The sequence below is a fragment of the Equus quagga genome, chromosome 7, assembly GCF_021613505.1.
Source record: "Equus quagga isolate Etosha38 chromosome 7, UCLA_HA_Equagga_1.0, whole genome shotgun sequence".
In the NCBI taxonomy this organism is placed as follows: domain Eukaryota; kingdom Metazoa; phylum Chordata; class Mammalia; order Perissodactyla; family Equidae; genus Equus; species Equus quagga.
The window spans coordinates 108,962,833-108,978,731 of NC_060273.1; the positions used below are offsets into that span (position 1 = coordinate 108,962,833).

At 38.7% G+C, this 15,899-nt stretch overlaps 1 protein-coding gene across 13 annotated transcripts in view; it reads right to left on the reverse strand.

The window, feature by feature from the left end:
- Positions 1-1,721: 1,721 nt before the first annotated feature.
- The window catches only part of PAM (peptidylglycine alpha-amidating monooxygenase), a 147,858-nt gene continuing 133,680 nt past the window's right edge, over positions 1,722-15,899 (reverse strand). For 2 of the 13 annotated variants that reach the window (XM_046665903.1, XM_046665897.1), the window contains 5 exons: positions 14,268-14,367; positions 12,136-12,189; positions 6,457-6,660; positions 3,529-3,582; positions 1,722-2,860 (listed from right to left, as the gene is read on the reverse strand). In XM_046665903.1, coding sequence (XP_046521859.1) covers positions 2,679-2,860; positions 3,529-3,582; positions 6,457-6,660; positions 12,136-12,189; positions 14,268-14,367 — 594 coding nt within the window. In that variant the 3' untranslated portion in view covers positions 1,722-2,678. Of the gene's footprint in view, positions 2,861-3,528; positions 3,586-6,456; positions 6,661-12,135; positions 12,190-14,258; positions 14,368-15,899 lie in introns of those variants that run through there. The other 11 variants (XM_046665902.1, XM_046665896.1, XM_046665907.1 and 8 more) reach the window with 6 other exon arrangements.

Consider the following 15,899-nt stretch of genomic DNA (forward strand, 5'->3'; position numbering starts at 1 on the left):
CTCTAAGAATCTGCAAACTATAATTTATGTGAAAATCTAGCTATACATTTGTAGTAACAGGCAAAGTAGAACAGCCATTCTCAAAGACAGGATTTTCAACTCTGCCTGCGCGTTAGAATTACTCTGAGAAATTTAAAACATGACCTATATCAATATGTTACTGTAAGCCGACTAAGTCAGGATCTCTGGAGGTAGTGCCCAATTTTTCTTACATTCTACTGTGCTTCTACTGTGAAGCCAGGAATGGGATCCACTCCTTTAGGCACTTCCCAGACAGTGCAATCTCTGACTGACTCAATAAACGATGTTCAGCTAAGAACAATAATCCATAGAGAGATTGCCTGAAGTCAGTGCAGTTCATTCATTTCCTGTCTACCATCTTTAATTAAGCCAGGTTGGTAGAATAAGGGGGGGGGGGGGTGTACTACGACAGGATTGTAACACCCCAGCACACTTTCTTTTTCTGAATTTCCTTATTATAATGCTATTTGCTAATATTAGGCATATCGTGCCACATGCTATATTAAGGAACGTATGTAAGAGACTTGCCAAAATGCATTTGTCTCTCTATGGATATTGTTGAAGATTTTAATTACACAACTTGATGCTATCTTTCAGAAGATACAAGGGAGCAAATTTTTCTCGTCTTACTATTAGGAATTCTAAACTTTAATGGATTCATGAATTATGTAACGAATTAGGTTTTATTTAATGAGCCACTAGAAAGTTTGGAGCCAAATTTTCTCTCCATGAGCAGGTGTCATAGGAATTATTCCTATATTAATTTTTCCATTTTTATCCTTGTTGTACTTTTTTCTTTCTCACCTCCTTATAATTTATCATTTTGACCTATTTTTTTTGCATCCATTGAGCCATTGTAAAATTGTTTAGGAATAAGATTAGGTGTACAAAACATTAAAAAATGTAGCTAATGGAGATGATGATCAAATATTGCACCAAAAAAGATGGCTTTAGTGCAAGTTAACTAATTTACTCAATGTAAGAAAACTTGAACAGCATCAAAGCCAACCTGGAAAATAAGTGTCTTGCACTAATTCTGACGTTAAAATAAAAATATGTCAGATGCAGTGAGCAGGCACACCTACATCAGAATAATGATGTTGTGATTCTACATTTACATATTTACCACTGATACAGTGAAAGAAGCAGAAAAGAGTAGTCAGAGGGAGGAAAAATGTATCTTCATTTGAGAGGGAAGATCACAGGAATCAAAAAAAGATCAAGTTTGTACCTGGGGAGGATGCTCAAATAAGAAGGTGAGGTGAACATATGAGAAGTGATAAATCTTTCAATCAGATTCTCTTTGCTATCAATTATGAGGGGAAAAAAATCTGGGTTACGTTTTTTAAATGACATAGCTGGAAGACATTATATTTTTGCAAAGTAGCCTGCATTGTTTTCATGATTGGTCAATTACATCTCTAATATCTCAACTACTAAGATGCCTGCACTGTAAGTAGGCATTTTGAAGAAAGGGCTCTAGAGTCTGATTATTACAAAAAGGAAAGTTATCAGGTTCTTACTAAATTGCATTGATGGATTATGAAAAAGGTGTTTTAAAAGTAAATTTGTAGTCACTATAAGAGATGAATATTTCTATGAATACACAGGAATTTAGCTGAAATTATTCTTTAAAAAGAAAACTATGAGTAGTAACCTACACTGATGAATTTATTTGCATATGTAATTTGAGACACAGGTTTCCTCTCAGCTATGATCACCTTTTATTCAAGTATTTACCTTCTGATTGATATACAGGCAAACACTCTCGTTGAATCATCAGAGAGCCTGATTTTACACATGTATGTAAGCTCTTAGGCTGGTTTTTAATTTGTATCAGCTACATAACAAAATATCTTCTTGATTTTAATACAATACAACACATTTCTTTTGGTTGAAGACATTGAGTAGGTTTCACTCAATCTGTGGTTTATGTAATTATTACAAAAGTATACAAAACCCTGGACATATGCAAAAATTGGCAAAATACACTCTGACAGCTAATGCTCTGAAAACACTTTATTACACAAATTACATTCAGATTCTGAAAATAGTGTTCTAACAGTGTAACCATCTAAAAATAAGACATCCCAAAAACACACCAACTAAAGAAGAAAATTTAAAAAAAAGAATTTAAATAGAGACTTTTTTCTTTCCCTTGTTGCAATATAATGTTAGTGATTTTAAAAAAATAGAAGAAGATTTAGCAGCTTCGTCGTCGTGTAGCACAAAGTTTCTCTTTACTGCCACAGGCTGAGAATGCTGAACAGGAAAGGCACCAAAGAAAGACACTGGCAATGGAAGTGCTATTGGGAAAAGACTGTGTCCAAGCAGAGACTGGGGCTATTTACACCTACAGAAAAGTCTCAAAATGTAAATGAGCAAAGCTTCCATCATTAAATTAGTAACGTGATGGAAGAAGAGGACTGTTTCTCTATTCTATGTTCAGATAAAGACAATGGCACTGTTATGAACTTTTAGGAAACTCCTCAACCAGAAACAGAAGCCAACTAAACCAAAACGAAGTAAATAAAATGTGTACAGTCCCACACAGACTAGTACAGTTTACAATTAAATACACAAAACTCTAATCGTGCTAAAGGGAAAGGAACCTGGCATTCTTGGTAAATCTCATCAACTAAATCAAAGCCCAGTTTTCAGGAGGAGGAAGGTGCAGGTGCGGGCAGAGGTGCTGAATATTCTTCTTCTGATTCACTTCCGTCATCCTCATCTTTCTCCTGGTCACTCCCCTCGGTGCTGAGCCGGTCAAACCCTTTCCGACTGTAGCCTTTACGGCTCGCAAAGAAATTTCCGAGGTTTAAGCCTCCACTTCCTTTTCCTGAAGAAAACAAACAATGACATAGAATTGAGGTAAAGTTTGCACAAAGGATTCTCAGTTTCCTTGTAAGTTCTTAAATGGTAAACAAAGTTGGAAGGTGGGGATGGGAAAGGGTAGATATTAGTTAAAAAATAAAAAAAGACTGACATACAGAGAGACTTATCCTACAGAGTTGGAAAGATATTACTCCATAGACTTGGGAAAAAACAAAGCTCCCCAGGATTATGTGTTTCTGCAGGATTATTTCAGATTCACTTTTCACCTCCTGCTTTGTCCAGGCTCTCTGGAATTGGCATCCCATAAGCAGCTCTTCATTTCAATGACTTTATGGAAAGGTCATCTTCACTCTGACAAGTACTGACATGCTGACAGGAGTGACAGGAAATTTACTGAAGACAAATGAAGCCAGATAAAAGGCAGGCAAAGAGAATTAGATAATATAGAATGGCAAGATGGGCAAAATGAAACTAGGAAATTTGCTGCCGTAGCCACGCCTTCGGTTTAGTTTATGGTTTGCATTCTGTACTTAAACACTGGGGGATGCTATGCTGAACACAAGGAGTTTAATTTTCAGAGAGAAAATAAGAAATCTCTCCTTGCTCTTTAAAAGACATGAGCTTGTTGACTTTGAACCAAACGTGAACGATTCTAAAAGGTCACAGGCATACCTCTAAGTCTTCCCAGTACTCTTCCTGAACTTGCCTCGACTTTGTGTTCAGACTCTGCTAGAAAAAGACGGCACATTTCAAAATGAGTCCCAATCACCCTCCTCAATCCATGGGCTCAACTTTCAATACAAAATCAGGAATTCATAAATGATAACAAGGCCTGGCTCTTGTCTGTATGCAATTCTAAGGAAAAAGAGGCAACATATTATTGTGATGTCTATAAGGGCCAGAGCTGGGTTTGACACCTGCCTGTGTCTCTTACAGGCTGTCCAATCTCCATGAATTACTTCTCTGAGCCTCAGTTTTCTCCTCTGAGACAAGAGGGATCACTGACAATCCCTATCTATCTGTAAGGTTTAGATGGGCTACTGTATGTGACGTGCTTAGAACCGTGCCTGGTGCATACAGAGTAAATGCTCAATAAATATTAGTTATTTTTATTAGGACAAAATTAAGTTATCAATAATTTGTAAATTTGGAAGCTTTGCTTAGTACAAATATTGGGAATATTTGTCTTAGGCTTTAGTCTTTCTATTAAGAACAGTGCGTGTCCTGCTTGAGAAAGCTTTCGATCCATGTACGTTATCTCCCCGTTATATAAGACTTAAGTGAAGGCAAAGGACCTGACCCCGTGAGGGACCCAAGTGCTCCTCATGGGGCTGCCCATCCCCATGAAGGATCAACTTTCTTTCCTTATAGGGAAGCAGAACTCCTGATGGACTTCACTTCATTTCTTCCCTTGCTGTATATCTCTCTGCACTTTTTGCCCTGGCTTCCAACATTCCTTAGGGGAAGCAAGGCTCATGGTTCTCCTAAAAGTCTCTAACCAGGAGTGAAGGCAGCATCCTGGAGAAAGCTAGCAGGTGGACGACAGAGGGAAAGCAGAGGAGTGCGTGGGGAGAGACAGGCAAGCAGGAAAGAAGAATCTGAAAAAACTGTTAGAAAGCCAACAAATTAGACTGTAAGTTCTACAAGGATGCAGGACAGTCTTCAGTTGGTTTTGCATCCCCTGTGCCTAGCACAGTGTCTGATGTGGAGCTGACATGTATTAAGGGTGTTCTGAATAAATGGAAGGTCTTTTATGAGGGTTACTAAAAACCCTCAAAGATTGGATAAGATCTATCAAGAACAAATGTTGAAAAAATATGAGAGGCTGATCTACTTTTAGAATTAAATGCAGAGATTGAGCCATATGGAACTGCAATTTTTCTAAATAAAACATGATTGAATAATTTCATATTGTTCATAGTTTCATAATTTCATATGGTTTGACACGGGTCTCTGCCTGCCCATCACATTCCTGTAGACTCAGAATTCTGTAACAGTGCCATGTCACACGTGCTTAACAGCAAACAGGAGAGACTTCCCAGCCACTCCTCGACTCCCCAGCCACTCCTCCTTCCAGTGTGAGTTGATTACCAACATTCCTGCTACCTGCCCCCAGGCGCCACGTGTTCCTGATATTCTGTGTGTTTATTACTGCTCTTACCACCCTCAATTACTACTTTCATGTGTCATCTATTCTGTGAGCTCTTCTTAATTATTCATTCTTCTAACAACTATTTATTGAAGCCCTAGTGCCAGGAACTGTTATTTGTGCTGAGGATACCTCAGTAAACAAGTAAACATACAAGATTCTTGCTCCTTTGAAGCTTCCATCTAACTCCATGAAGATAATGACTACATTTATCTTTGCTCCTGCTTACCACAGTTCCATACCCATAACAGGGTCTCAATAGAAGTCTTTTTTGGGAAGAGTTAACTGTATTTTTGCAGAGCTTTATTGACTGCAGATGAAAAACAAAAGAAAGTCCTAGAAAAATTCCCTTTCACAACGTATTAAATTGAATCGTCTGGTTTTTGTTTCTGTGTCATGGCTTTGCCGTGGGCACTGAATCCCCGCCATGGCCGCCTTGGCCTGAAAGAGGATCAGATGCTGTTTCTTGATCAAATGCTACCTCCCACCTTGGTCTATGGATTCCATCCCAGACGCAGCTGTAGACTCTTGCCTTAGGACCTGGGGACCCAGCCAAGGGACAGCTCCTGAGATGTGAGAATCATGGGTTGGATTATTTGTTTATTTATTTGGATGCCCTGAAGGGAACTCAGCTCCTGGGTTCTATACTATAATAATGATTTACTAAAATATCGACTCCAGTATTGGACCCTGCCTTCTTTGGTTAGGGAAGGCCAAAAGCCAAAATTACGACTATTTAAAAACTACCAAATAGTTTGTTATAGAATAGTTGGTTTCCTGAGAAAGCTAAGGTTTAAGACAAGTATCTTTTATGTCTTCTTATGACTTTTATTACTTTATTACCAATGATTATTCCTCACAATCATTGGTGGTATTAATTGAGCACTTACTAGGTGCCAGGTACAGTGATAAATACTTTATGTACATTATTTTACTTAATCCTCACGTGACCTTGTGAGTATTTTATCTCCACTGTATAGAGGAAACTGTGGCTTAGAGAGATTAAGTAACTTGCCCAAGGTCATGTAGCTAAGAGCTAGAGCCAGGACGAGGGGGGAAATTACAACTCCCAATAACTGAGGCAGGTATGTTGAGGACTGGGCTTGTTTCTAATAGCAGGGGTCTCTGCCTTCCTGACCCTTCAGCTAATTTCTACTGACTCTACTTATCTACATAGTTTCATATGGAGACATTAATTAGGCTTAAGTCAATTGCTAAAAGGCAATATTAAAGGTTATATTTTAACCTAACTATCCAAATTTCTAAGGCTTCGGATATATTTTCTACTGTGATACTAACTACAGACAGTATTTGGAACATAGACAATAACGTCAAAAAAGGTAGAGAGCACTTAAGAAGAACACTGATAAAAATCACAACCGAAGTTTGAGGATAAGGTCAAACACTCTTTCAAAGGTAGGTTCCAAGTTCAAGGGGCTCATTTTACTTGCCTCCAAAGGCCCTTGATTTTTTCCACCGAATAAATATGGCAATGGCCAGCAGGACAACCACCGGAATAACCAGAAGGGTTGTAATGAGAACAACGGGCACTCCCGAGCCTGGCTCTTTGATCAGTTTCTGTTTCTCTTGCATCTTCTGCAATTCTGAGGAGGCGGGTTTGTTCTCCATTTTGGTTTCAACAACTGCCTCGGATTCTTCAGGGAAAGAAGAGTTCACAATATTCAACTGACTCAAAGATGCCAAGACCGCCCCCTCCCACCCCTACCCAGTCAGATCAACAAATGCTCCCAAAGAACTTGTTGAGTTAATGCACGTGGGGCTCATGTTTCAATAACTGAATCTATCAAGCTGGCAGCAGGTACTGTGATTAGAAATTTCCACTGAATGGTTTTTCACCTTAAATTGATTTTCTTTGGTTCTATGCTTTATTCCCTCTTTAGCGATAATTCTACAAAAAATATATCCTCCTTTCATATTTTTTCAAAATTAAAATCAACAGGCAGCATGGTGTATGGGACAGAATTGGTATGCACACTGGAGTCAAACGAATCTGGGCTCCAATCCCAGTTCTCCTACACAACAAGCTGTATAACTTTGGGCAAGTTACTTAAATGATCAGGCCCTTAATAACCTCATCTGTGAAACTGTGATAACAATGCCTCCTTCATAAAACTGCTGAGTGTAAATGCTGTCATCAAGAAGGTGCTTAATAAGCATTTGCTTCCTTGTATCTTTAGTTTATGAATCTCTTTCAATAAATTATTGGTACATCATATGCACAATTGCAAGATTACAAACTGGAAAATGGAACTGTGTCCTTTCGAGGTTCATTTCTACAGTTCCCAGGAAACTGTAAGTGCACACGGATGCACTGTATATCCTTTGGTTGTTGATGAAAATAACTTAGACAACTATTCTGTGATATTGGCACATACTGGGTAGATATCAGGCCTAAAGTACTGTTGCAGAAACTGATGCAATGAAGTCATATAAGCTGCTGCGGGGATCTTAATAACTACTGACTTGAAAATGAGGTTGACCCCTGAGACACTCTTGTCCCAAGAAACCTGTGTGTGTTTGTACAAAAATCCTAGTGTGCAAAGGTCAGTAGTTACAACCATCTTTGCCAAAAGGCTCACAAGGTTTCTGGAACTTCAATTTCTTGGTGTGCCCTTCTGCCCTGTGGTACAGAGTACATCATACGGCCTCATGGAAATTTTGATAGAATGACAGGCAAAGGTGGTTTAACATCATCAGGAAAATCTTCGGTTAATGTTTAACGTGGGTAGACACAGCTTAGCAGCTTGCTGGAACACATCTCCAAGGAATCATTTCTCAAATTACTTAAGATACTGTAAACACAATTTATAATACACACAAATGGAAGTGTTTGTGTGCCTAGAAGTTTGGAACTCTTTGCTTCAACGTTCTGAGCCAGCCTCCTTCATGGTCTCAATTATATCTATTGAGCACTTACACTGTTTCAAGCATTGATCTCATTTAATCAACACACCAAGCCTATGAGTAGGCACTATTATTATCACCATTTTACAGATGGCCCCATGGTCTTCATTTCCTTCCCTGGGCTATGGTTAAGGGGAGACCGTTATTTGTCTTCTTATGCCCATTGGAGTGGCTCTTGAAACTTCAGCGGGAGAGAAGGAAACGGATTGGTTCTGAGACCTACATGGTTCAAATTTAACCTTTAGTCTCAGTTTCCAAGAGGAATATAAGTGCGATCTTACTCTTCCTGACTGCTGTTTTGTCTTTTTCTTCATCACTGTATAAAAGGTATATAAACTGTTCTGTATTTAAGCTCATTCTATATTTAAGCAGGAAAATAATAATAAATAAATGACAAGAATGAAAAAAATATAGGCCAAAGATGTAGATTTGTGGTCAAGAACTTGTTGCCTTCGAAGAAGGGTTTGTTTCTATTTGAAGGTGACTATAACCAGAGTAATTACATAGCAATTTCTACCCATTATTTAGTAGGTTTCCCTACACCTAAGACAATGGCTATATCAGCTCATATCTAGTTTCCTTCACAAGACAGAGCCAGGACTGGGATCCATTAAAAGGAAAGAACTATGAAGTAGGTGATAGACTACAAGAATCAGTTTAGCATTCATAGAAAGTGGGCTGAGAATGAGGTAATGAACTTGCTGAGATACACACATTGTGCTTTAGAAATTCTTGATTTCCACACCCCTTCTGGTACTCAGAGTGTCATCTGCTAAAAATACTTGAACATTCTAACTTTGGAACCAGCTGAAGTATGTTTAGATTTTAAAAGATGCTCTACGTTTTAAAGAAAGAGGATAAAAATTTTAAATTTCTCAGTCTAAAAAAAAAAGCAAAATTGTTGTTCTTCTCAGGAGCCTTTGTAAGTGGAATAAAAAGCCTGAAAAATAGTTAGCATTTAAGATTCTAAGAATTTCACTCAAAGCATAAAGAACAATCCTAATTCTGCCACTTCTACTTTTTTTTTTTTTTTTGTGCTGAGGAAGATCTTCCCTGAGCTAACATATGTGCCAATCTTCCTCTATTTTGTATGTGGGTTGCTGCCACAGCATGGCTGCCAATGAGCGGTGTAGGTCTGCGCCCGGGAACCGAACCTGGGCCGCCAAAGCAGAGTGTGCCAAATTTAACCACTAGGCAACAGGGCTGGCCTCACTTTTACTTTTTATCCTAAATTCTTTAACTGAAAACCCTGGCAATCTGGAGCATCCCTGATGAAGGAGTGAAGAAGCTCTAACATTAGCCAGGACCCGAGACTTCTGGAAGATAGGACATACCCATATGACATTCTTCTACCATATAAGATGCCAGATGTATTCCATCTAGAACAAAAATGCTTCAAACAAGCTCTTCTGGCACCTTTACAGATAGTTAGAGGTAAAAATAATTTTGAAAAGCTGATGTATAAGAAGTTTTCTTCCTTCTTCCTTAAAGCAATGCATTTCTAAAGGGAGGCTAGGTGCACTGCTGTGTGAGCTCACACATGCGAGCATGCTCAGATCTCTCTCCCCTTGACAGAAGGGGAGAAGCCCAGAGACCATTTGGAATTGGAATTACTAGGACAGGAGAGGAGGGATAGTTCTAATAGCAACACAGTGATTATTGCCCAGTTCATCACAGAACTGAGGGCTGAAGGTTTTAGATGGCTTCTAGCATGTAACATTTTAGAAGACATGAAATGTGCATATAGAACCAATGAGATTACTTTTTTTTTTAATGCGACGTGCTTCCTCTACAATGTGTTGTTCTCTGTCAGGCCTAAGACGCTAACTGCACCGAGAGTTTCTTTTTATTTTCTTGAGACTGATTCGCCATCATCATCTTTTATTGTAAGTGGTGAGGGAAGGGGGAACCCTACGCTTTTGATGGGATATTGGCATATCTGTTTTATGCCTGGTAACTTTGTTTGAAAATTTAAATCCCTTTCATAAGTTTCTTATCACAAATTCTCTTATCCCTGCAACTCCCTGAGAACACAACACTGGTTCTGAAACCCTGTTATTACTGATCTGTTATGTGATCATTCACAGTGTGGATGAGTATCATTGGAGGTTCCTCGAAATTGGAAATTTACAATGAACTTGATCTACAGGGCTGTTAAAGCCGGGATGGTGTTTCTCTCCTTTTTTGATAAGAAGTGCTTTAAATTAAGCTTCTGGGTTTTGACAAAAGATAAACTCTTGGAGATCCAGCATGATTTATACTCCTTTTTGTAATAAGAAAGGTTTAATGGGAGTCATATGGGTTCAAAGCAGAATAGAACAACTTCATGTGAGTTTGGATATTCCTAACTAGTAAAATGGGACTGTCATGACAAAATGTTTCAATCAAATTTACTACTTGAACTTCTGGGTTCTGCCACAAAGTTGGGAGGTTTTCCAACCAAATAGACTCAGTGGTGTGCACTGATGAGAAAGGAAATGGCCTACAGGAAAGCTTGTTCATTCTTCACTGGCCAGTCAAGATGAGGTCAGTGGGGTTGGGATGTTCTCAACAGGCCAACCAGTACAGTCTAGAATTTTTTGGTGGATCTGTTTAAACAGAATGGTTCATGTTGAAATCCCAGAGGTTTCAGACTAAACTACAACCATTCCCAACCTGTAGTTCTTGGAAGAATTTGTGGTGAATGAATTGGGGGTATTCATCTCCCCTCAGCAGTACAGTAAGAGCAGTTAGGGGCACAGGATTTGGTACCAAACAGACTTTAGTTTAAAACCCAGCTCTACCACTTACCATCTAGTAATGGCTTGGTAGTAATTCTGATCCTCCATTCCTCATATGTAAAATGGGGATAATAGTAATTATCACTTGATTGGCGTAAGGATTAAACGTGATAATTTTTGTATAGCCACAGTTTGTGCTCCATAAGTGACAGCTATTATTAATAACAATAACTTTCCCAATATCTTTATTCCAGGACAAACAGAACTTATCAATAATTCTATATATAACAATGATAGAAAAATAGGGGATCAGGAATCTTCTTCAATATAGTAGTGTGCTATGAATGCCACTCAGTAGTGTCACCTGGGTAGAATCTCTACAAATGCCAAACAATTGCTATTTATTTATTTTATAATATTGTCTTACCCCTTTCAACCTTGAGCCGGGTATATTTTCTTATCTGCCTACATAAACTCCCTAAGCTCCCCCTTGGTTCTTGCTTCTTTTCATCTTTTTTCCAGCTGCTTTCATGAGAAAGGAAAACAAGTAAGCCTAGGGTTAAGTGTGAGTATCTAGGTGAATCATTTGTAAAGCAACTAATAAAGGAATCACTTTGCTACTTAAACATTAGGAGCACTTCTAGTGAGTTCTTAACCATACATGACCATGTCAGATAGTAGAAAATAGTAGAAATATTTCTGCAGATAGTAGAAAATCTGTCTGCAGATACAGAAAATATGCAAATAGAAGCTGATCCTAGGAAAGGGAGAAAATAATCCGACTGAGATTCCAAATGAACCCAGTGGCTGCTTCTCAGTAGCTAACACATTTCCCCATTCCTATAATATATACCAATGATATACTTATTTCTATATATGTGTATGGATATGTATGTGTACACACACACACTCCTTATAGGCTCTAAGTGTCTCGCAGTCAAGCAGTTTCATTTCCCTTGAACCTGCTAGAGTGCCTTACACAAGATGGCCCTCGGTAAATGATGAGGGTTGAATGGTGCAAAGATAGGAGCTTAGGGAGCAGCTAATCTTTTCAGTTCCTTATAGTATTTACTCATCAAAGATATTTTTCACTCCTTTAGAGTAGAGACCATTAAGAAAGGCCTTTTCCAGTATGCTAGACAGTATTTTTCTGCTTACCTGGGGTTAATGTACTTCCTAAAGTGACTGACTGACTTTTTTCCTCTCTGAAATGTCTCTGGCCCACTCATTATAGATTTCTTACATCCTCAATCACTTTCCATCACTTGAAATCAGTGAATTTGAGCTCATTATTACTACTCCATTTATCAGAAAAAGCAGTGGCAACATGCAGGTTTAAAGGCTCAGTACATAGCAGAAGTTACGGATAATTTACCAGATTATATTTTATTTTTAGCCTGATAATTTTTTAAGTGCAGTCAAGAGCCATAAAAGAACTCAACACAAATAGCCTTGGGTTTCAGTGATAAGAGTAATCTGACCAACCTTTGATTTCCTGGACCTCAATGCCAGCCTTTTTAACTGATCGATGCTCCACTCCTGTAACATAGCACAGCAAGGAGACAGGAAATCAGAATCCCCAAAAAGAACATTTGAAAACTTAATTTTGATATTAACTTTACTCAGTAGAAAATATTTCCTTAACTTACCAAATACATTACAATAATAGAAAACAATTTAATACAAAGCCCTAATAATATTTCAAAGGTCTTCATCTTTAGAGTGAGCTTTTCCTTGTGGAGTTCATAATACTGTATTATTTCTGAAATATCAATTAGTTCTGTTTTCATGTGGACATAGACTGATTACCAGTTCTACTATGTTTCGATTAATAGTCTTCTAGTTGACATAAATGGATCTGATTAGTTAAATACTAGAATGCAAATACATAGGACACTTATTAAGCCTTTGATGGTGGTCTTACTGTTCCAAAGGTACCATTTTCCAGATTTATTATTTGGTTGCACTCTGGACTATGCAGAGGACTTTTCTATTTTGAAGCTGAATGCTATATTACAGCACTTGTCATCAGGGGATGTATCAAACCTCTTGGGAAGCCTTTCCAAAATATACTTATTATCATTCTTCCTTTTTCTATAGATCTTGAGTGGGGCCTGGCCATATGTATTTAAAAATCCTCTCCAGGTGACTCAGATATCCATCTCTGTTGAGTACCAACCACTAGGGTGGTATAAAGAGCCTCAGACTGGAATCTTAATGAGTTCAAGTATTATATTCCTATCTGCAAAATGAATAAATTGGCTAGATTTCTGAAATCTTTTCCATCTTGAAATGTACTTATTCATTTTTTTATTCTGAAAGCCTGGGTTTAGTCATCCAGTTGGGAATTATCCATCTCTCTCTTTGCTTTCCTGTCTGCCCACACCTACTGGTTCCTCTTTGTGGGGGAGCCACGCTTGCAAGAGGCATGCGAAGTTACTGCTGGAGTAGAATAGCCCACGATTGCGCTGGGTCTTTATTACAAAAGAGCAAAAGATACTCAAAGGACAATTCTGAAGATAGCAATTATCAAATACTTGGGCTCCAAGACCTGTATGGCATCTGATTAAAGTTTTTGAACTCTTGATTTCACTTTTCTTTGTTATAATTTGTATTTTTCCCTTGCGGTAATTTGCATTTTTCCTTGTTACAATTAACATTTCTTATCTTCCTCAAGTCCATATGTCCTTATTATTTCTCTATCTAAAATGGCTTACTGCAGCTCAAATTTATCATCCTGAACTCTTTTCTTTAACTGTGTCTTCTCCTATAGAGCCTGCCATATTTTCAAAGCCTCTCTGGACATTGTGGTTTGTGGCCTACTAAGCACTCACTGCTCTTCAACTTAGAAAACTTACTTTTTTTCCATTTGCTGAGGAAGATTAGCCCTGAGATAACATCTGTTGTCAATCTTCCTCTTTTTGTATGTGAGCTGCCACCACAGCATGGCCACTGACAGACAAGTGGTGTAGGTCCACACTCGGGAACCAAACCTGGGCTGCTGAAGCGGAACACACTGAACTAACCACTAGGCCACCAGGGCTGGCCCAAAACTTACGTTTTTAGTATGTTATCAGAGGCTAGGTTAGTATACTTTTTAAGAATTAGAAGTAATGTCCAAATTGCATTAGAAAATCCCCAAATTAGCTGGCTTGATCCTGACAGAGAAACTCTTCTGTTCCCAGACATACTTTCAAGTGACACGAAAATAGCAGTTGAGTATTTTGAGCAAGCTGAAGCCTAAAGCGGAAATTCAGAGTGCTTCCTGTTTGGGATAACACGTGTCTGACACAGAAGCTGGCAGGAAGATGCTCAGCAGCTACTGAGAGCTGAAGAGCCACATGTGGCATGATGCTCATGTGGAAACCAGTCAGCCCCCTGCTTTGCCAAAGCCATCTCCTCCCTCTGGAACTAAGTTGGAATTAACACCAGCTTTCAATGTAGTAGACATTACTTCAGGCATCAAGAATTTCCTGTGGAATATCTGTGGAAACAAGGGGATAACTGCCAGGAAAAAAGAAGATGTTTCTCTCCACTTCTAAAATTAATTTAATCCCCCAAATTAATACCAATAAAACTAAGGAAAAATGTAGACAAAAATACTGTACAAAGCATACTTTCAGTCGAAGTGAACTTCCACACGGTGTTGGTGTGAGCATCTCCAACATACACAGTCCCGTCTTCAGATGCAGTAATGTCATGAGGCATGTCAAAGTGCTGCCCAAATGAGAAGCAGACGTTAGAGGGGAGCCTCTATTTGAATTCTTCATGAAAAGGCAGAAAAACAAAGCAAAGCACACCACAAAGCAACAAGCATATGTATTACACCAAAGAAACAATAATTTCCATCAAACCAACTCTAGGCTAAGGAAAATCATGCCGTCATTCTCTGGGCACTCACTCTGCCAGGCATAATTCTGTGCATTGGGAAATGCTAAGGGACCCTCATCACTGACTTTCAAGACTTCTAAAAGGTAAACATGTACAAGTAGATTATTTGTTTTTTACAGTCTTATTTTCTTGGGGCTGCATTATCTACCTATTTCTTTATATTTAGTTTTAAATTTCTTTATATTTACTTTTGCCTTCATGCTTCTTCTACGTTTTAATCACTACATTTAATAGAATTTGTGTTTTAATCTACACAAGTAAAAAAGACTGAGTGTTAACTTTTGTTATTATTCCCACGAAGCTTCATGTGCAACCTTAACAACTATTTGTACATTACTGATAAGAGGAGTCATTTCGAAGATTCCCAGCATTTAGATTATTTCCAAAATGCATCCTAGCAGATATGCAGCAACGTGGGGTTTAATACTCTGAAGCCCAGTGTTTGCAATATTTTCCGTAAGCAAAGGAAACAAATTGAGCGTTACCTCCAAGTACTTCCTCAGGTTTTGTACCTACTTAGACACTTGGTGTTTCTGACTGTCTTTCTTCATGACATGCTTCCATTTCAAATCATCACCATCTCAGTCACGAGGACACAGGAGATAGGGGTGTACTTTATGTGACTTTCTCATGGTCACCAAGCTAGCTCCTGGAAGAGCAGCCTTAAAATGCTGTGCTGCTGCCATTTCAATCTGTCTACTGGAGCCTCCATAGGTGCCTCGTGCCTGCCAGTTGGCAGGACGTGGATGATGTTTTCATCTTCGAGGCCAGCAGGGCTGCCTGAATACACAGTTCTCAAAAATATGACCACTGAGTATGAACAGGAGCATTATCCCGACTGTGGGCTTATCAGCCAGCATCTGCCCACTCCGGTTTGCTGAGTACAAAGGGCGCTAATGAGGCAAACTACTGTTCTTAGCCCCCGTTAGGAGGGGCACAATCCATGCTTGGAGATACTATCACGCTTTCAAAAGCAGCAACAATTTTTCACATCGAAAAGAAAAATGAGACAGCCTTGCCAAGGAGGCTCATTCCTTCATAGTCTCAAATGAGCTGTGACACATGTGCAGGACAAGGACAGAGGGCCAGAAATCAAAATGTTGCCTTGTTGAAATCTCACAAGCCTGTCATTAAATGTTCATATTTATTTGGGGTTCAGCTAATGGGTGGCAACAGACTTGCAAATTACAGGCAGCTCCTCTTCTATACCAAAATGTTCTTGGAAACTGCTTAGTAAAACATATGGTTGTAAAGTGCTTCATATTTTCTGATAGGAAAAATATTATAAAAGGTGGGGGGATAAAGGTGAGGGAGGAATGTGTGAACTCTTCATGAGGTAAGGACTTTGCTTTAAATAA